Here is a 20,643-nt window from a genome sequence, read left to right on the forward strand (position 1 = left end):
TCCCACAGCCGGAGAGTGGCTAGACAGAGGTGTGGGCCCCAGGCTTCAAGACCCTGGATCCCATGTCTCACTGTCACCAAAGCCATGACACAGTGTCCTCTTGTTGGCAGAGTGGAATACATGGAGAAGAGCAAGCATTTGCAGGAGCAGCTCAATGAACTCAAGACTGAGATTGAGGCCTTGAAACTCAAAGAGAGGGAGACAGCCTTGGATATTCTGCACAATGAGAACTCTGACCGGGGTGGCACCAGCAGCAAGCACAATACTATCAAAAAGGTACCAAGTTTCCTGTCTTTTGCTGATCAGGACATTCATTAATGAAATGTGAGGTTGGCATCTGGTTTTCTGAGTAGCCGAGTCATTAGACTGTTATTTTTTATGCATACTTAGTTGAGGAAATTGTTTAACTCACGCCAGAAAGGGAATTTAATCCACCAGTGACAGTGAACCCATTGGCTTGATGGAAGGGGAGCCTGTGTTAAAAGCTCTGATGAAATGAATCATTGTTACGAGACAGGTTTTGATCCATCATTTAGCAGTAAAGCATTTTTGTCTTTTAAGCCAAGGGGAGTTCTGCCCAGGGAGCTGCCTTACTTCATGAGAAAGCAAAATGAAACAGAAGCTATTGAGAATGGACTCTTCCTCTAGTCTTTTTGGGTTTCTAAGTGGCAAAGACTATAAAAAAATTTTGTTCTTGCTTTAAAGGAACCAGATTCTGAATTTTTAACTTTTTTCATACTTAGTGTCTAGAAGAACCTTAATGTTTTAAAAGGTGAGACTTCATTTCCATTGCTAGCAGTTTCAGATTGTTTTCTACTGATATTTTGAGCTTTCAGCAATTTTAGAGATGGTAACATTGGGTATACATGTCAGCCCAGGAGTGTACCTCTCTCATGTTGGGCAAAGCAGAAATGGCCTCTCCTGCCACTCATCTGCTCCTAACTGATGGCCCAGGTCAGGCTCATACCTGTTAAAGAGGGAGGTATCATTAAGATCAGACTGTTCGGGGATCCCTGGGTGGCTCAGCGGTTTAGCCCTTGCCTTCGGCCCAGGGCGTGATCCTGGAGTCCCAGGATCGGGTCCCGCGTCGGGCTCCCTGCATGGAGCCTGCTTCTCCCTCTGCCTGTGTCTCTGCCTGTCTCACACACATCTCTGTGTTTCTCATGAATAAATAAATAAAATCTTAAAAAAAAAAAAAAAAGATCAGACTGTTCATTGAGTTTCCATCATGATAGTTTAAATAGGTTTAATTTTTTACTCTTTATCTCAGTCTTTCAAGCAGTGTCCCAGGTATCTGTTTTCTTTTCTTTTTTTTAAAAAAGATATTTATTTATTTATTTATCTATCTATCTATCTATCTATCTATCTATTTGGGGGGGGTGTACATGTGCACAAGATGGGGGTGGGGAGAGGGAGAAGCAGGCCCCCTGCTGAATAGGGAGCCCAACATGGGGCTCAATCCCAGGACCCTGGGCTTAACTGACTGAGCCACCCAGGCACCCTTAGAATTACTTTTAATAGCATAACCAAAAAAGATAGGCCTTTCCCCATTCCACATTCTTCTTTCCTTTGGCTCCCGTCATTTACTGGGTTTCCCTTCCAAAACAAAATTATTAAACAGTTAGCAAAAGGAGAGCTAAAGTGAGGACTCAGCCAGGGAACTGAGAGGTAAAATGACAACGGGGCTAGTGAGCCAGTCAGTCCTCAAAGGAGCTGCTGCAGGCCCCCCACCCCAGTCCCTGGTTCCTCATCTGGGCACCCGGAACAGTCACATCTTTGCTACTGCTGTGGTGAGCTGGGCCCTCAGCCACAGCCTGGAATGCTGAAAGCCGAAGAGACCTTTTTCCAAGCCATAAAAACAAACAAATGAAGTCACTTGTCACAATTTCAGGCCTGTCTGAGCATTTTGCAAATGGCACATGTGGCATTGTTGATATCACAGGGTATGTTTTTGTTTTTCTTCATTTTATTTTGCTGGTTTAGCCTCAAGCCCAAGGCAGAAGACCTATCTGCATTTGAGCCCTCAAAGTAGGTTATTCCCAGGTACTCTGTATGTGGTGATGGTACTACCCTCTGTGATACTAACCCATGCATGAGCTTGCCTGTCTCTGTCCCTAGGCCATGCCTAGCCCTCCTGAGGGCAGGTGGTGCCTGGGTACTGGCCGCAGCATGCTTTGAGTCTGAGAGCAGGCATCTACCCTGTGGGGCCAGACCAGCCTCCAGGGGTCCAGAAGGCTGTCTCGTTCTGAAGAGCATGTCATGGGGCTGTAGGACCGGCTGTCCTTCACATCTTGTGTCATCGTTGGGCTGGGGATGGTTATGCTTCTTGTCCAGTGAGGTCTGTCTAAAAGTCGTTTGTCCCAGTGGCATAGTCCTTAGATAAATAGCCCTAGCATGGAAACGGGATAAATTTGGGTGTCTTTAACTCAAGATCAAGACCTTTCATGTGGTGACAGCTTCTGAAGACCCATGGTCATACCGGCCACTTCTGGTGGTAGAATGAAGGGGCTGCCTGTACTCCCTCATTTTCCTTTAGAGCTTCCCCTTTCTGTACACATCTGTTTTCTTTCCAAGTAAAGCAAACCACCAGCACAGTGGGCTGATTTCTAATCCATCTAAGGGGACCATCTGCCTGTTGGTGCTCTAAAGGCCATCTCTGCTTCAGCACCCCCCACAGCCTGGGGCAGAGTTGTGGTCAGAGTGAACTCACATTGAGACAGTCGCCGGCACCCAGTAGATGAGCAGGCTGGTTGTTGAGTGAATTATTGGAATGATTGCTGCTTTCCTTTTGCAACAGTTCATCATCCTCCCAACATGCCTCGGCAATAGGGAGAATTTATTATGCCCAGTAATAACATCCTACCTCTGCTCCTCACCTGATCCCCAGCAGTATGCAAGCCAGTGAATCCACCGACACCTGACAGTCACGTAGGATGTGTCCTTTGGTGTCCTCGGCACAGTTTCTGCTATTAGGATAAAATAAGCTTATTGGAAGCTTTCTACCAAAAAGTGAGATCTGGCATAAGATAGATCTTATTTGCAGTTGTTATCCAAGCAAGAGAGGTTAGCTATTAAAGTCCCAGATGGGTCTTATTACAAGATGAATTCTATCTGTCAGTGGTTCCAAGAACCCATAACATGAACCCCGATTTGTGTGTGATGCTTTTAGTTAGGCTCCTCTTTCTTCAGTTTTTGTAACAAATGTTGGCATCGAACACCCCACCACCAAGCAGTGCATGCCCTGAGGAGGGCAGTATGGCCAACACAGGAATTGGGCAGGCCAGGTAGATCATTGGTTCAGGTAGTGACCCCATGGTGCCCAGAAGACCATGGGGTGGAGCCACTTTGTGGCTAGCACAGGGTCCAGCAGAAAGTCCCTTTTTGTCTCAGCCCGTGCTGTCAGCTATGCCCACATATGACCATACCATTCTGTCTTGATAGGATTTCATCTTTCTTCTTTCCGTAATGATTCAGAACATTTAGATTCTTCAGGGGCCTGATTTTGACTGTCAGTTCTCACTGAGCTCTTATTGTAGACAAATGAGGTTTGATTTGTAGTCAAATTTGTACTGCTCCTAGGACATTCATAGAAACTTTTTTTTTTTTTTTTAACGTCTTGACGTAAACCTGTTTTCAAAGTAGGCTGCCAGGTTCCAGTTAATCAAGAATTCTGATTACTCGAGGGTTAATAAAAGCATGGACTTGGCTTTTGATACAGCTGGATTTATCTCAGGATCACTAGATGAAATAATGGGGTTTTTGCTACACATGAAGTTTGATACCCTTTCCAGTGTCTGGACTTCAGTGGTCTCTGGGGCCAGTGACCATGCCTGACAAGCAGCCCCCTGCCTGTGCCGGGGTAGCTCTGGGGTTGTGCCTGCCACAGTCTGGGCCAAAGAGAACCTAGCTGAAGGGAAACACCACTGTGGGCTTTGGAAGCATGGCCAGCTAGCATGTGAAGGGCAGAGCTCCATCTACAAAGTCTGGGACAAGATATGTGAAGGCTGGCAGTGAACTGGAGAGTTTTCAGTGTGCTGAGAGCTTATTAGTCTTGGTTCAAAGCAGCCTGCATTGATTTTTCTTTTGTTTTTCATGTTTTCTGATCATAGATTCTTTCAAGAAAAGAATGGTCCTACCTAGTTGGCTACCACAGTGCAGGCGTGTTCCTCCTCCTCACCTTCAGTACCCTTCCACCTCACCGTGAGGTCTCAGTATCTGACACTGTCTCCAAAGTACCCTCAGGGGCTGAGTAGCACTTAAACTAATTCCAGGGGTTTACCCTTGGGTTCAGGGGTTGCCATGTTCCCTTGGGAATGCCAAGAGGCTGTCTGGTCTGGTTAACTGAGGTTACCACTGTTCTGCCACTTACTTTCTCTGTAATTGTTTCTCTTGAAGCCCAGTGTCCTCACCTGTAAAGAGTGAATAAGACAGTCCCTAACTCTGCAGGATTGTGATAAGGATTAAGTTACACAGGAAATAGTTCACCATAAGAGCTCAGCAATTAACTTCCATGTGTTTGGAGGTAAAAACTTTGAAAAAGGCAAAATTAACTTCACTGGTTCTTTTACTATCTGATTTGAGTTTGCAAGGGAATATTTTGCTCCTCCTGCTAATCTCAACTCCCTACATTTCCATTTTGTTCCCCCAGTTGATAATCAGTGCAACTGGTTTGGTATTTGCAACTGACTCATAGTGGCCCCTATTGATCAGAAGCTGCCCCTAAGAACTTAGATGCATTTCATTCTCAGTGAGGGCAACAGTGACACATGTTCCTGGCCTTTGAATCTTTTGAGTGAGGGAGATCTGGCAGTGAGGCTGAGGTGAGGGGGACACAGGTGTTGTGGGCTTCAGAGCCACAGTGCCAATGAGGTGAGCAGTGGCCAGCTGTGCTGCACAGTTGGAAGGTGAAAATGCAGTCCTCGAGCTTGCACGTTTCAGGGTCTTGCTTCCATTCCCTTTCAAGGGACAGGTTTCACTCCCTGATCCTGAGCTGGTCTGCTCATCATTTTTTTTGCCCCTGATCTCCAAGGAAGCACAGGATTTCCAAGGAAATCGACAGATGGGAAATCATGGGGGTCACGTAGCTTAGAAAGCTTATTTTATTAGTAAATGGTTTGAGCCATCAGGGTCTAGCTGTGGTTTCTGCTGGTGGAAGAACACAAATGAGGAGCCTTGACAGTTCTGAAGCTGTAGCCGCCTCTTGGTTCAGGCAGACATAAAAGTCCAAAGTCATCTTCAATTTGCACGGACTCCCCTTGGAGATGCAGGGCTGGCGAAGTGGAGTAGAACACTTAAAACACCCAGGGAGGTGATAAATCACAGGGCGAGATTGAATATGCGTGAAAGGCATCTCCCACAATTAAAACAAACGGCCAGAGCCTCCCTGGTGACCTCTGGTCGCTCGCCTCTGAATGAGCTTTCTGTTGGCTTGTGTGTGGTTAATGTGTTCAGCCCTTCCATGACCCCAGTCACTCGATGCAAGTGGCTCTGCTCGTTCTGGAGACTGGGCATTGTCTGGTGCAGCATCCGCTGCCCTGACATAAAAGGCAGCACACTGGCTCCATGGCTCCAGAACCTTTCTTTTGTTGTTGTTGAAAGGTAGCAGAGGCCAGAGGGTGGGGCGCTGGGAGAAAAACGGGGGATGGATTAGCAAGGAGCAACAGCACAGCACGTGTGGATAGAAAACACATGGAAAAGAATGCAATGGCAAACTCTTCCCTGCTCTGTGGAAAGTCCAGGAAAGGCAATGGGAGATGTGGACTGGTCTCAGGGAGTTTGGTCTTCATGGACATGATGCCTGGGCTCAACTCCAAAGGCCACTTCTACTTCACACATGTACCAGCTAGAAGATGTCCAGGGGCCTCTTGACTGGAGAGGGCTCTTGCTTATTTCTGGTAGCTGTCTAGATAGAAGTATCTGTCAGCCTCTTTTCTAAAAGACCATGACCTAGTTCCTCTTTTTGGTTGGGAGACTTTACCCAGTCAAGCAGTTGCCCTTTGGGGAGGTGTTGAAGAGCCTATGAAACCTGCTTTGCTCTCCTAGGATATTTTACAACCCTTTGAAAGTGCTTGATTACATTGCTGGGCCTTATTTGATGCAGTAAAACATCCCATTTGGTCCCTCAGCACCGAAGATGCGTTTCAGTGCAGCTTTCCTCCGGCACCTGATTTGTTACTGCAACAGTGGGAGGGAAGACTGGATGCAAACTCATTCTGCGGGCTTGAGGTTCTGTTCTTACGATCCTTGCCGTGATTTCCCTTCTGATATTGGCAATTTGGAAATGACATCAGCATATCTGCACCTTTTTGCTAAGGTACTCGGCGTGCAGAGTATGCTGTAGCCATGAGTTAGCCGCTACCTGCCCAGTGGGGTGAATCAGGCTGATTAGTCCATTTTCCAGATGAAGGAATGGAGTAGCAAAGGGCTAGGATCACTCAGGCAGCTCAAGACACAGGCACACATCAGTTTCTAGGCATCGTCCTGCTTTAGGTCCCTAAAGGATTAATATACAAAAGAGACCCCTGGCAGATTTTTCTCTAGAACAGATAAAGAAGCTAATAACAAATTGAATGTGTTAATTGGGATGGACTTGGCCTTTCATCCCACCTCTGCTTAGGGATAAGTGTGCGCACAGCTCTCATCCTGTGTATATCACCAGATGGCATTCGGTGCAAGCCGTCACTAGGCAAGATGGCAGAAATGCTTAATCTGGCCAGTTTACAGCAACTGTGCCCCTTCACTGGCCTTGCCCCCTCAGCTTGAATTTGGAAGGGGGACTGTTGATCACACCCGAAACCAAAGATTATGTTGGAATTTGCTGCTGCTGGATTTGGCTGTCACCTTTCTGCTCCAGAGTTGGCTTTCTCCTGGTGAATCCCAGCGCCAGAGAATCTGCATGTCCTTTTGAATCTGTGCCCTCCCCCGCTCCTTCATTTTCAGTATGTAGTGGCAGAGAGGAAGTATAACATGATTTTAAGGCTTGCATTTCAATTCCACTGCGTTTTTATGGGACATGCAGAGTCTCCAAGCCTAGAGTTATTAGGTTAGTATCTAAAATGGGTTCAGCATTGTGGGTCTTATTGTTTAAAATGGATTAGGCAGTCCCCCCTCCCACCTTCCTTTCTCTTCCCTCGGGATGAGTGGATTGAGGCAAGGCCTCCAGAGACTAGTTGGAGGAATCCTGGCGCTCTGATTAGTTTCGTTCTCCCAGCTTAATTGTAGAGCTTCCTTTCTCTCATCATTGATAGCCGAAGTGGCTCTGTGTCCTGCCCACCCCCACGCCACCCTTTTTTGCTTTAGGAACAAGATTATCACAATGCAGCCTTGTGAATCAATTTTCTCTATGTGCTGATGAAAGTGTAATTCATTCTTAATCAAGCAGCCTTGCTGCTGTAGGCTCCGTGCCGGAATACATTTAGTTACCCTCCCATCACTTTGGGAAATGATTCCCCCAAAAGGACTTTTAGAGGAGAGCTGGAATGGAAGGAGAGTTGGCAGCCAGCTTCTGTTGTGTTTTTCCAGCAGGGGGCACTCTTGGGAATGATGCTGAAAGATGCTTTGGAGCTGGCCAGCCACATTCTGCTGGGGGGGGCGGGCAGGCTGGGAGGGTTTGGTGAGCCATTTCTCAGAAGTGGACAAGTGCTAAATCATTGCATCTTGATGGGCTGCCTGAAATGCTTACCCGGTGAGTAGGAACCAGTTGAGTCTGCATCTGGCGTGCATGCCTGGGTTAGTGAGAACCAGCTGGGCACCTGATCCTGCTAAGGCTTAAGAGGAGCCAACCTCCTGTCTTTTTAAGGAGACATATATGTCTCCCAAATCTGAACTTGTTGAGATTAGGTGGATACATCCAGTGGTCATACCACACACAGTTGTGATAGCTTGAAGAGGTGTAACTCTCCAAGTGGCTCCCTCTCCTGCCCTTTCACAGCCTGGTGGCTGTCACAAACAACTGGCAGTTTGATAGACAAAGGAGCAGGAGGAGAGGTGACTCCACCAGGCTCCAGGCTGCTGACGCTGGGCAAGAAGAAGGGTCCAGGCCCCACAGGTGGATCAGAGCCTCTGTAAGGGGAAAACCAAGTTGTATAGATCTGCAGCAGAGCAAGCAAAGGAAGTTTGTCTCCTCAGAATGGAATTGGATTAGTGACAGACGTGAACAGCTGGTTCAGTCAAGAGAGAACTTAATTCCTCCTGTATTATTCACACGGCTGATTTTAATCAGATGTGAAGAGACAGCTAGCTGGAAGAGAGAAGCAGGTCAGCCCAGTGCCTGGTGAGGAAACTTCATGTTCTTTTAGTCATCTTTAGGGAACTGGCAAGAGCACTGCAGGTTGGGGGCTTTGTGCAGGGCCCATGTGATTTACTGCTTCTCACGGGAGCTGGGCATGACCTCCAGGAGCTCTATGGCTGGTGCTTGTCTAGATTCAGCGTGGCTTTAGAACGATGCATGGCAGACGTGGTCAACTTGTGTTCAGACAGAGCTCTAGCCGCTTATCCTCAGAAGGAATCCAAGAAGGTGGACCGGAGTCCGCAGGTCCAAGAATGATACAGCCATTGTCCATGAGACCCTTCTTCTCTACCCATGTCCTGACGCTTTCTGCTTCACCTACTAAAATTGGGAGGAGACTTCTCCCTGGTCAGGCTTGGAGATAAGCCATGGCGGTGTGGGCATAGACCTCACACCCTGTGTACTTGGGAAATTACCCTTGCTCCTAGAGGCGGTGCCCCCCCACCCCAGCAGGTCAGGCTGGAGAGTGAGGAAGGGGTATTGCTGGGCCATCAAAGGGAGTGCTGGGTGGCGGTGGGGAGCTCGTGAGACTGGCTTCAGATCTCACAGTGTGACCCACAGGAGAGAGGTGAGGGCCTTCATCAGGCCATCTCTGTGGTGCTGTGCGGAGAGAGCTAGGCCTGTCACTGAGCAAGAAGGCAGACCAAACATTGACACGGGCTCGTACACCTTAGGGCATGGGAGGGTAGCAGGGGAACCAGGACACTGGTTGGCCGGTGTTCATGAGCACACAAAGACCCACAGAGGCAGTTTGTTTTATGAAGGCCTAGCTTTGTGCCATTATCCTCTGAGCCCTCCCCTTCTCTCTTATGGATACCTCCTGCCTGTAGCTGTACAGTAAACGTGACAGTCAGTAGGTCTTCTAGAAACAGCAGGTGGTGACAGATCCCACAGGTGAGAGGAACCAGGCAGAGTGCAGCTGGGAGCTGCTGTCGGCAGTGCTGGGGCGGCCCTCCTGACCTCTGCCCCTGGGCTTCTGAGTCCTCACCCAAAGGAAAGAAGCCCAAGGCTTCTCCTTGCAGAGCCTCATCTTCAGTGCTTCCCTACCTGCTTTCCTGCATGAGCACAGGGAGAGCCGGCTGGCTCAGGAGGAGGACATTTTGATGTCTAAGATAAAAGATGCTGCTGAAGGGGGGACCAGGCAGAGGCTGGGGTGCTGACTGGAAGGGTTCTAGCAGCAGATAGTGCGCTTGTGGAGGTAATTTCCTCAGACAGTAGAGTCCCTAAGGGAACTGGGTCCACCAGGAATCACACAGTTGTCAGGTGTGCCTGTGGGCCGATGCGGGAGGTTCCCAGTGTCCTCAGCACCAGCAGTCTTGTCAGCCACCTCTTTCTGGTGGGTCTGTCTGGCCCTGTGGCAGCCCAGTGCCTTATGGAAGATTGTGCTGCTCTCTCCTCCTGCCGAGGCCATGTGTCTGCAGTGCTTGCCTCCTTCTGTGTGGCCAGAGTATTTGACTTTGCTACAAACCTTTCTGTGGGCTGGGGTACAACTCCTGCTCTTGTAAGATAAGAGGTCGGGCTGAGCCCCTGCCAGGCAGTGTCAGGTGGGGATCCAGGGAAGCATCTTGCCTACCCAAGAAGAGCTTTGCCTCCCAGCAAACACATGCTTGAGTAACTGGAATCTGGTGCTGCAGGAGCTGCCAAAACCTTCCCCTGGCACCTCGAGGGGACAGCCAGCACGCAACTCCAGTAGAGGATCCAGGAATTCTTGGAGCCAACGTTGTACAAACGGGCAGAAGGCTCTCAGAGGCCCCCGCAGCCTGGGCTTCCTGCCTAGGGAAGTGGCCAGGCCTCCCGGGGGCTGTGAAGGCCAGCGCAGTGTGTGATCTTGCCTTCTGCACCCTCTCTAACCTGTACTCTGTCCTGCTCCCCCAATGGAAGGAGAGGAGTCAAAACTGGGGTTGGGGGGGAAAACATAGTGCTGTGATTAGTAATAGGAGCTGTTGAACTCTCAGTGCACATCATGCATGGTGCTGAGTGCTTCCCCAGTTATTCTGCATGTCCTCCTATAAGGAAGGGGTGCTACTACCCCTACTTCACGGTGGGCAGCAGAGGCCAAGTGACCTGCCCAGGGCCATCTAGCTGCCCCTTGGCTGAGGATCAGGCACTGTGCCTGTGTTGACTCAGTGTGTGGAAGGGCTGTATCTCCCTGTCCCCTGCAGGTGCCCTGTCCCCCTGAGGAGCCTACCTGAGGTCTTCTACGGGATTATGGAAGAAACCTGAGTGGAGATAATGGGTTTCACACCTTAAAAAGGGGGGGGGGGTATTTGTTTATTTGAGAAAGAGAAAGAGGGAGTGCATGCATGAGTGGGAGGGGCAGAGAGAGAATCTCAAGCAGACTCCATGCTGAGCGCAGGGCCCAACATAGGGCTTGATCCCAGGACCCTGAGACCATGACCTGAGCTGAAACCAAGAGTCAGACTCTTCACCGACTGCACCACAAAGGCACCCCTGAGTTTTATACCTTTTGATTTAAACTCTCCCTGAAAAGGATTTTGTCCCAGTGATTCTCAGGTTCTCTTTCTTCTTTCCTGGTTACCATTGAGTACCATTATCACAGAGCACATAACTCCTGACCGTTCTCCTCTGACTACATTTAGGGAGAAACCCATCTAAACTTGGCTCCCTTCTAGAGGGAGTTCTGCTTAAGCAAAGAAATGAAAGCTCTCTCCATTCTATTAGAGATGGGTTTTCCAGAGAGCTTCTGAAATTGGTTCCACTGAAGAAGACAGCTCAGACGCCTCTCTACACTTAGCTTGTTAGTCAGGAACTTCAAGGCCACAAGATTTGGCAGGGTTTAAAGAGTCGGCTCTCAAGCTGTCTCATTTGAGCACACTGACTGCCTGTGTTTGATGGAGAAGCGATAGGTTTCGAGCCTCCCTCCCCCACCCTTTAGGGAGCTGAGATAGTACCAAGGACTTTTTAGATTTAGAGACTGCCAGAGGTCGAGGGAATGGGCCAGACTATCCAGCCAGCTTCTGTGATTTAACTCTAGAGAAAAGAGGCTCAGAGAGGTCAAAGGTATCCACTGAGGCCATGCAGCAAGCTGGTGACAGAGGAGAGTTAGTGCCTGGGCCGTCTCAGCCCTATGTGGAGTTTTGCCATTCCCATGCATCAGACCATTTCTGTTAAGCCTACGTCTTATTCACTCAACAAACATTGAGCTGCTACTAGGTATGAAGCAGTAAGCTAACTGGGTTTGGGAAATATGAAGATGAACAGTACTCCATGTCTCCCTTCCCTGAAAACCCTGCTTTGTGAGGTCTAGGAACTAGATGTAGAACACACAGTCTCCCCCAAGTAGGTGATTTCTGGAGGGGCCCAGAGCAGGGCACTGGAAGGGGCCTGTGGTGGATGCTTCTGTTGGGGAAGCTACTGGGAAGTGGCCTCCTGTGTCAGGGGATGAGGATTCAGCATGTCAGGGTCACAAATTCTAGTGCCTTTTCCACCCTACCAAGAGCTCAAGCCCTGATCGCCTCCCTCCCTTCTGTCCCCACCAGGTGCTCCTCAGGGCAGCATCCTTCCTGGGAAGGCCTTATAGTAAGATTTCAGACAGAGCGCTGCCCTGTGGGAATGGTCCTCCTTGCCCAAACCAGTCCTAACTAGAAAGCTCATCGCCTCCCAGCTTGTAGATGGAAACCCCCTCTGAGCTGCTGGGTCATGGACAAGTCTGCTTTGGGGCCACCTGGGGAACAGCATTGGAAGGGTCTCCTCCTCCTTGTCTGTCACAGGCTGCCTTGCCTGAGGCTTGTATGCCAAGCTGGTCCTCTGAGCCCTGGAGAGGATGAGCATCCCCGGCTGACATGACCACAGGCAGGGCCCCACAGAGGCACATTAGAGACTCTTGTAGATGAGAATGTGAGACTAATACAGTGTCCAGGGGATCTGCTGCCCTCTGTGAAAAGACGGTGATGACATTTTCCTGCTGACATGCTTCTGTCCACCAGCCATCCCTCCTGGCATGTCCTCATTTGTCACTTCCTAATGTGAGTTCCTGGGCAAATCTGGAAACTTACTTGGGATTGGGCGCCAGCTTCTTCAACATCTATCTGAGCGTCTTCCCTTTCACTCCAAACCAATCCCTAGATTAGTCCCCAGGGCAGGACAGCACCTGTCATGAAAGTAGAAATCCAGCCCCCTTTCAACTTCTTCTCTGCTTCTTTGCAGCTCACCTTGCAGAGCGCCAAGTCCCGAGTGGCCTTCTTTGAAGAGCTCTAGCAAGTGCCCAGCCACCCCAGGATCTGTCACATCTGCTGCTCCTGGCACCAGAGGGATGGGTCAGACACCGTGGGAGTCATCATAGGTGGGCCGGCTGGGAGCTTCTGTGGAAGCTCTGGAACTTTCCCCAGCTGAGTGGAGAGCCCAACCCCCTTCATGTGCAATTGCCTTGAACTGTGACCTGCAGAGAGCTCTCTCGTGGGGTTCTAGTTCTTTTTAAAATGTTTAAATATTTGTCTTTCCTCATCTAATGTGAGGTTCCATACTTCCTTTGTCAAAGGTGCCCTGGAGTGTGTGTCCCACTGTCCAGTGCTGACCTCCACAGCCCAGGGAAGTGGTTGTAGGGAGTGAAGTGCACCGGAGCCCTAGAGACAGGGAGGCTTGTACCATGTACCCTTGTACCACAGGGAGACAGAGGCTAGTGCCACTGTCCCTACCCCACCCTGGGTTCAAAACATTCATCTCCTCCACTGGTGAGGACCTGGCATGTGAAGAAGTATGGTTCACCCAAGCCCAGGCCCTGAGCGACCTGCCTGCCAGCCTGCCTGCTGCATATCATCGGTGAGCTGACCTGTGGCTCATGACAAGCCACACGATGGGTCCTCAGCCCAGGCATGCCTGAGGCTGCACTCTGGCTGCCAGCTGGTGGGGAATGGGAAAGGCAGCTGGGACTGGGGGAAGACTTTAAGCAGGAGCTGTGATGACAGGCTGGCTGCCAGCAGAGGGGCTGGGAGGCCAGCAGAGCTGTGTAGGAATCTGCTCCATACCAAATACTCACTCCCCTCCTTTTGTCACCTCAGACCAGTCTGAGAGGCAGGCAGGAGCTGTGTGTCTTCCTCACCCCCCTTCAGCCTTAACCTTTCCTGCCTGCGGCGGGCCAGGGAGCTCCCTGGTCACGTTGTAGTCAGCACTTGGTAGCCCGGCCAGGGTCCATTAGGGCTCTGAGGTCCCACAGGTACTCCTTGCTGAGGCCCCAGTCTTGTGGCTGACCATGTGCCAGCAAGCCCTTCCTAAGCCTTGATTGTAGTGGGCCTCCTTTTGGTGTTACCCTTGTACACCAGGCGGCCCTTTATTTTATATTCTCCCTTGGGCCATGTGGGTCCCTTGTGCTCCTCTCAGCACAAGCCAGATGCACAAGCCAGGTGTCCACTCACTGTTGGTGCTCTCCACCTGCTGTGCACAACTCCCTACCACCGGAGCAGCAGCAGGTCACAGAGCCACCTCCATGGGGCTATTTTCTTGCCCTTTCTTTTTTCTGGTTTGGTGGTGCTGCTGTGATCCACCGGCCATTCAGATCCTTCTAATGGGGCTGCTACATAGAGCAGGAGATAAGTCTGAACCAGCAAAAAGAGGCTTATTAAGTGAGGACATGTAAGGGCCTGGAGCTTTCCTGAGAGCAGGGGTATCTCTGGCTGTGCTTTGCGGTTTTGAGAAACTCAGAAGCTCACAAAAGATCCTGCCATCTTTCCACAGTCAGGCTGACCTAATGGTATCCCAGGCTAGCCACTCCCCTACTGGGCCACCTTGCCCTAAGGAAGCCAGCTGTGTGTATCACCCACTCCCCTTAGGACAAGCAGGGTGTAACTCTACATCTGGACACTAAGTGTGGATGGCTGTGGCTGAGTTTCCTTGTGTTTCCTTGTCCCTCAAAATAAGCCTCTTCCCCCAAGATGTCCCAGTGAAGGAAGGCGTTTGTAATGTAGGGCCTGGCTCTTGTATTGAGGCTCTGTCTCCCCAGGCTCGCCACCCATCCTTCAGTTTCTATGACGAGTTACTTTCCTCCTGACCTGTAAATTTGATCTGTAGCAGTGGCTGTGGGCACAGGAGCATGGTAGTGGTTTATATAAATGTTGTCAGGCTTTTTTTTTTTTTTTTTTTTTTTAATTTAACTGCTGTGTGTGTGTTCCAAGTCCGGGAAATGCCGAGCCATGTGGCCACAAGGGAGCCAGCTGGCATCTGAGCTGTGGCAGGAGCACCCTCGGGCCCGAGAGCAGACTTGGGGAAGGGGGGCCAGGGAGCCTTGCTCATCCAGGAACACTTCAGCTCTCCTTGGAGGCAGGAGCTGGTGTGTACCTCCCAAAGAAGCCTAGGTGGAGAGGATGGTGGCCCTCAGAAAGGTCTTGAGCCACAGTGGAAGGAAAAGGAATGAAAGAGGAGCTTGGTTTTCAGGGACTTGTGCCTATAGCTTAAGTGACTGTGGTCTTTTCAAGTGAACACAGGGCATGGGAGCTTATTAAGTAAGGAAGCCTCTGAATTCCACTGAGAGCAGGGCCCCAGCCGCAAAGATTTCATTAGGAGCTCTTCTGACAGTTCTTGGGCTGCCCAGCTAGTGACACTCCCTAAGGCTGCACTGTTGGCCCTTAGCTGTTCTGCACAGACCACCTCGTTCATCCTGACTGAGGCCCTGCCTCAGCCCCAGCAGGGCTCTGACCTGTGGCATCCACTCAATTATGTACCCACCAGGCCCTGCTAGATGACACCCTGTGGCATTACATAACACTTCTTAAGTGACCATGTTTTGTAATCTTGGGGACCGGCTTCTCTCTCCCTCTCTTTTCTCTTTTAAATCAAAACAGCAAACGCAGGCGCTGACAAGCAGGACAGTGACTGAGTGTTGCTTGCTGACAGGGCTGGGGCATTGCAGCCCCTGGAGGGGCCGCCTCAGTGGGGAGACAACCTCTCCCAGCTGCCCTGGGGCCAGGTAGGCCCCTCGTGGGCTTCCAGGGAAGCTCCATCCGTTTTCAAAGATGTCAAACCACACTTGTTCCAGCGGGGCCTGAATCTTGCTTCCCGTCAGGGCCAGACCATGGAAGGCTATTTTCTATTCCGGGGGATTGTTGTAATTTAAATGATTGTTTTAATAAAAATTCTAAGCTGTCAAAAGTGTCTTGGGATTCCTTGGTTTGCTTGTTTCCCAGCCATTGAGGCGGCAAGATGGGCTGGATGGTAGGCAGGCTCTGAGGAGATGGGGCTTCCGCCTTCCCTGACTGCTCTGGACTTCTTCAACTTCAGCCCATGTTGCAGTAAGAGAAGGATCACCTTTTTCAGGCTAATGACAGCACTGCTTACAATACTTTCACCCGGGAACATCCTTTTCCCCCTGTGGGGCACGCAGGGGCTGAGAGAGAGCTCTGGACAGGGTCCCAGTGCCTGTCCTCAATTCCAGACCTGAAAACTAGTGCCAGACTGGGCAACCCCTTCAGGTGCTTCGGCTTTCAGACACCCCCATTCTGAGCTCTGGAAGAGGGGGTTGGTAATGGGGGCTTGCAGAGCCAGTGGGGGCCCTGGGCACTGTCTACAGGACAAATGAGGCCTGTATTGTCACAGGACCACATGACATTCACACTTCAAGTTGGGAAGCATTGCTGCAGAGCTTATGTTTTTTTGTTCTGTTTCTATTTTCTCAATCAATACAAATCCTTTAAGACCACAACTACTATAAGACAACTCTATCTCAAATCATGCAGCCTAAAATGAAAGATTCAGGTGGCACAATGTGTTATCAGGACTTCTCAGGGACCACAGTGCTGTCTGCCACGTGTCAGAATACATTTCTGTCTCCATTGTACAGGCCAGTCATGAAAAAAAAACCTATCAGAATACAAAAATATTTCCAGGAGTTGGGAGATAAATATAGATAATTTTAAAAATATATTCTGGAAAGATATGTTTGAAGTTGTAAAATTAGAAAATTGCAAAATTTGTAGACAACATTTTGTTTTAAATTTATAAAATTAGGGGCAGCCCGGGTGGCTCAGCAGTTTGGCACCGCCTTCAGCCCAGAGCCTGATCCTGGAGACCCAGGATCAAATCCCACGTCAGGCTCCCTGCATGGAGCCTGCTTCTCCCTCTGCCTGTGTCTCTGTCTCTGTCTCTCTCTCTCTCTCAATCTCTCTCTCTGTCTCTCAGGAATAAATAAATAAAATCTTTTTTAAAATTTATAAAATTAGGGGATCCCTGGGTGGCGCAGCGGTTTGGCGCCTGCCTTTGGCCCAGGGCGCGATCCTGGAGACCCGGGATCGAATCCCACATCAGGCTCCCGGTGCATGGAGCCTGCTTCTCCCTCTGCCTGTGTCTCTGCCTCTCTCTCTCTCTCTCTGTGACTATCATAAATAAATAAAAAAATTAAAAAAAAAATATTTAAAAAAAATTTATAAAATTAGTAACTAATTAGATAAAGGCACTTGACTTATTTAAAATGTAGACTATGTTATTTTTAGTGATTAGAAATAGTTTGATTTCCTATACAGTGCAAGCTAGAGAAAGTACTTCATACATACTGGTCATTTTAAGCTGCCCAGACAATATTTTTGCCTCACTTTTTAAAGCCAATCCCTGACCCCCTCGCCAAAGACAGTAATATGTTCACACAGATGCTGAACACTTAACTCCATTAAGTGGAGTTAGAACTAATAATAATATTACCTGATATTTTGGTACTGGGGAGACCAGTTGAATTCTCTGCTTTTTTTATTTTTTTTTTAACTTCACTTTGACGGTGCTATAAACCCAAGGCTGCTGGCCAGACTGTGCTTAATAGTAGCGCTTGCAGCCCGGTCCCACGGGGTCCCGGAGAGGCTCCCTCCAACCTCCGTGCCAGCACTTGGTCCGTTGCATTTGGTCCTCACCTGACAGTTGAGTGCCTGTGGCTGTTCCCAGGGCTGCCCACCCCAAGAAGCCTTTGCGTTGGAGGAATGGATAGGAAGCCACCCACGTACAATGATGAATCCTGGCAGCAGGACTCTGGGTGCAAAGGTATGGGTGCAACCATGTCAAATCTCATTTCTTGCACGTCTGGGGAGGAGAAAGTTGAGCTGCCCCATCTCCCTCTGTCCCCCTCTCAGCCAGCCCAGGCCAGCAAGAGGCCAAGGGCTCCTTTCCCCTCTCCGTGGCGATGGGGCTCCCTGGCAGCCTGTCATTGCTGCATTATGGCAGGTTGCTGCGGCCGCAGTCTCGGCTCTGGTGGGGAGTCAGGAGCTCGCTTACAGGGAGACGGCTCGGTTCATCAGCCCCGAGACCTGCTGAGCTGACTCAGAGCGGAACCCTCGCCTCGTCCTCTCCTGGTGCCCACTTGATGCCCATCTCACTGGGGTGGCAGCCTCAGAATAGCACCTGGCATGCTGCCTCCGAGCCGAAGAAATCAAGACATCTCCTGAAGAGTGCCGCAGTCAGAGCGGGGAGCCTGCCTCACCCTCCCTCCGAGAAGCCCTTGCTCCTGGCTGCCCCCTTCCTGCTGGGCCAGGGGCTCTGCTTCCCCAATCCCGTTTCCCCCTCTGAAAAGAAGGTTGGCGATGACATCTTTGGGCACCTCTGGCATGTTGTCAGAATAACGTGGAAGACCAGACGCAAAAAAAATACTCAGATTTCTAAGAAAAAGAGTGAGGATATGTGGCAATTATCATCATTATTTACAAGTAATAGGGGAGCGGTACTCATGAAGAAACCTTTTTTTTTTCTTTACACCCAGCCATGGAGAGGGCTAAAGAAACCACTAGCTGAAGCTCTCAGCCCCTTCTGACCTGGAACTCAGACCTGGGTTCAAATCCCTCCTCAGCGACTTGCCAGCCGTGTGATCCCAAGCCAAGTTACAGGGTTTTATGGGGATTCATAAGAGAGCTCCAAGCACAGTGCCACTTGGTGAGGGTGGCTCTTTACCTGGATGCTCCTTTGTGGGGGTAGGGGTGGGCATGCAGGGAGAAGCAGAGAAAAGAGCAGTAGTGACCCAGAGGAAGCCCTGGCTCTGAAGGGTCAAGCCCACCAGTGGCCCCCACGTGGGCCTCATCTCTCCACCTGCACGGGGAGCTTAATGAACCTGCATCTGGCCTGTTTGTCCTCGCTGTGTTTGCCCAGTGCCAGCTGCAAAGCCCCGGAGATGATAGATAACCCGGCTGGGGCTGCATGGAAAGGATGTTCTGGTTTTGTCACATTAATACCCGCTGCTCCGGTCAATAATTTACCGGAGGCTCAGGGGGAGAGAGGGGCTGGGTGGGCAGTGCTGGCTCTGCACCTGGAGCCCTTCCTGAGCCTGTGGGTGCCCGGGCTGTAGAAAACCCAACCACAGACACCAGGGAGGCACGCCAGTGACCTAATTTTCTCTTATCAGGCATAAGGAAGAAGTCCCCATGGAGTCTTGCCCATTTCTAATATAAATAATGTAATTCCCCCGCCTGCCTGCTAGGGGAGGAAGGGGCAGTCTTTGATCTGAAGGAATTAAGTCAGTAAACAAAAGGGAAGAGGCTGCGGAGGTGTCTCCTTATGGGCACCTGCGGTGCCATTTGCCCTGAGAGAAAGGAGTTAAACACAGGCAAGTGAAGTGGATGGGGGCGGGGCAGCCTCCCGCCACTACCCCCACCCCTGGATCTCCCTTTGTCCCCCGCTGAGCCTAGAGACACCTTTCCAGGGTTCCAGCTGCAGGCCAGCCCATGTATGGTGTCCCCCTCCCCCTCCCTAGACTGGCCCAGCTGGGACCCCTGGCAATTTTCAATGGAGGATAATTCTGGGAGAAATATGTGTGCCAAATCTGCTTGGTCTGGGATATGCAGCTTAGCCCAGGGACCCCAGGCCCGAGGAGAACACCCTCCCTGTCCCTCTCTCTGCCACAGGATAAAAGGGCCTGTGGCTGGCAGAACCATCCAGACTGTGTCCCACAGAGGGCAACTCAGGCTTCCAGCCTGCACTTCAGGAGAGCAAGCCTTGGAGCATGGTCCATTAGAGGCTCTCTGCTTGCCGCTATATGGCCTTGAATAAGTCCCTTTTCTCTCTGGGCTTCCAGTCCTTGGCTATAAGGTCAGGTTTGAACCAGAGGAACTCACACTCGCTTTCTTATTCCAATAGTCTTCGGATATCATATTTCTAAAGGAATTCCTCAGCTGATCTCCCCAGGCCCTGTCAAGCCAGTTTCACTCTCCCAGGGAGCCCAATAGGAAGTGAGTGACCCCCCTGGTATCCCACAGGATCAATCACAGCCAAGAGCTGGACAAGAATGGGGTGCCCTGCACAGATAGCCAGGCTCGCCCCGGTCCCTTCGGGCTCCACGCTCCTCTGGCACAAATGAGGGACTGGCGATTGTGGAGTCGGCCCCCAAGTTAACATGCAGGGCAGTGGGCACCGGGCCAGGGGGCTGCCATCGCCACCCTGGGCTTTCCCACCGCCTCCTCCTGAGCAGCGCCCCGGCTCCTGGCAACCTCTGGAAGAGGATGAGGTGGCGGTAGCTGCGCCGCTGCACTGTGGCAGTTGCTGTGCCCTGAAGCCCATGGGGACTTCCCTTCTTTGCCCACGCCTACATCCCTCCCCCAGCCTTCTGCTCCCAGCCTGAAGTTCCTGAAGCTGAATCTATTAAGTCCTTCATATTAGCCAGCAAAGGGGGAAACAACCCTCTTTCATCTTAACTGGAGTGAATTTGCATTAACACCTGGGGAGTTCTGTTTGCCTTGAGAAAGCACATTGCTATTCTGGGCTGCACACGCTGCGGAGTTAGTTGCAGTATCCTATTCTTTTATTAATACGGCTTTTCTCTCCTCTGTCCTCTTTCCCATGGAAGAGAGAGAGCTGCTGGGGATGCCAGGGCTCCCCGCCCCACGTAGAACCATCCAGGGAAACTCGGGAAAGGGGGGCAGGGAGCAGGTGCCAGGTGGAGGGGCACTGTTTCCCGACAAGGCAGGCCTGTGAGCTGGTCCCCTGCTCTCTGAGAGGCCATTCGGCTCCAGGGACAGCCCCTGCCCCAGGCCCAACCCAGGACTCCCATCCGCCCAACCTGTGCTGGGGCCAGTCTGTGCTGTGCTGGGCGTAGGGTAGAGAGGCCCGAGGTCCGGTAAGGCAGTGACTGAGTAGACACCACCCACCGCAAGGACCTCCTTGGGCAGTGAGGGGAGCCAGGAGATGCTGATAACTTGGGGATAGCTCCCACGGGGCTGAGGGGCCCCAGCAGGCACCATGTGGAAGTCACAGCATTATAGGCAGGCCTGACTCAGGAGCTCCTGTGTGTCTGCCCCAGGGATGCTGGCCCCAGACCCTCCAGCAGCAGGCCTGATGTCAGCCACCCTCACATGCTGTCAGCCAGTAACTCCTTCGTGTGACTTAGGGGTGTTGCACCTGGGAAATGTCGAGTCTAGGTTGGGTGTGGGTTGGACAGATCTTGG

At 50.9% G+C, this 20,643-nt stretch overlaps 1 protein-coding gene across 3 annotated transcripts in view; it reads left to right on the plus strand.

The window, feature by feature from the left end:
* The window catches only part of NF2 (NF2, moesin-ezrin-radixin like (MERLIN) tumor suppressor), a 51,675-nt gene extending 36,287 nt beyond the window's left edge, over nucleotides 1-15,388 (plus strand). Inside the window, exons 14-16 of one of the 3 annotated variants that reach the window (XM_072723151.1) lie at nucleotides 111-276; nucleotides 1,984-2,028; nucleotides 12,455-15,388. In XM_072723151.1, coding sequence (XP_072579252.1) covers nucleotides 111-276; nucleotides 1,984-2,019 — 202 coding nt within the window. In that variant the 3' untranslated portion in view covers nucleotides 2,020-2,028; nucleotides 12,455-15,388. Of the gene's footprint in view, nucleotides 1-110; nucleotides 284-1,983; nucleotides 2,112-12,454 lie in introns of those variants that run through there. The other 2 variants (XM_072723150.1, XM_072723152.1) reach the window with 2 other exon arrangements.
* Nucleotides 15,389-20,643: the final 5,255 nt, after the last annotated feature.

Source organism: Vulpes vulpes, chromosome 10 (genome assembly GCF_048418805.1).
Source record: "Vulpes vulpes isolate BD-2025 chromosome 10, VulVul3, whole genome shotgun sequence".
In the NCBI taxonomy this organism is placed as follows: Eukaryota; Metazoa; Chordata; class Mammalia; order Carnivora; family Canidae; genus Vulpes; species Vulpes vulpes.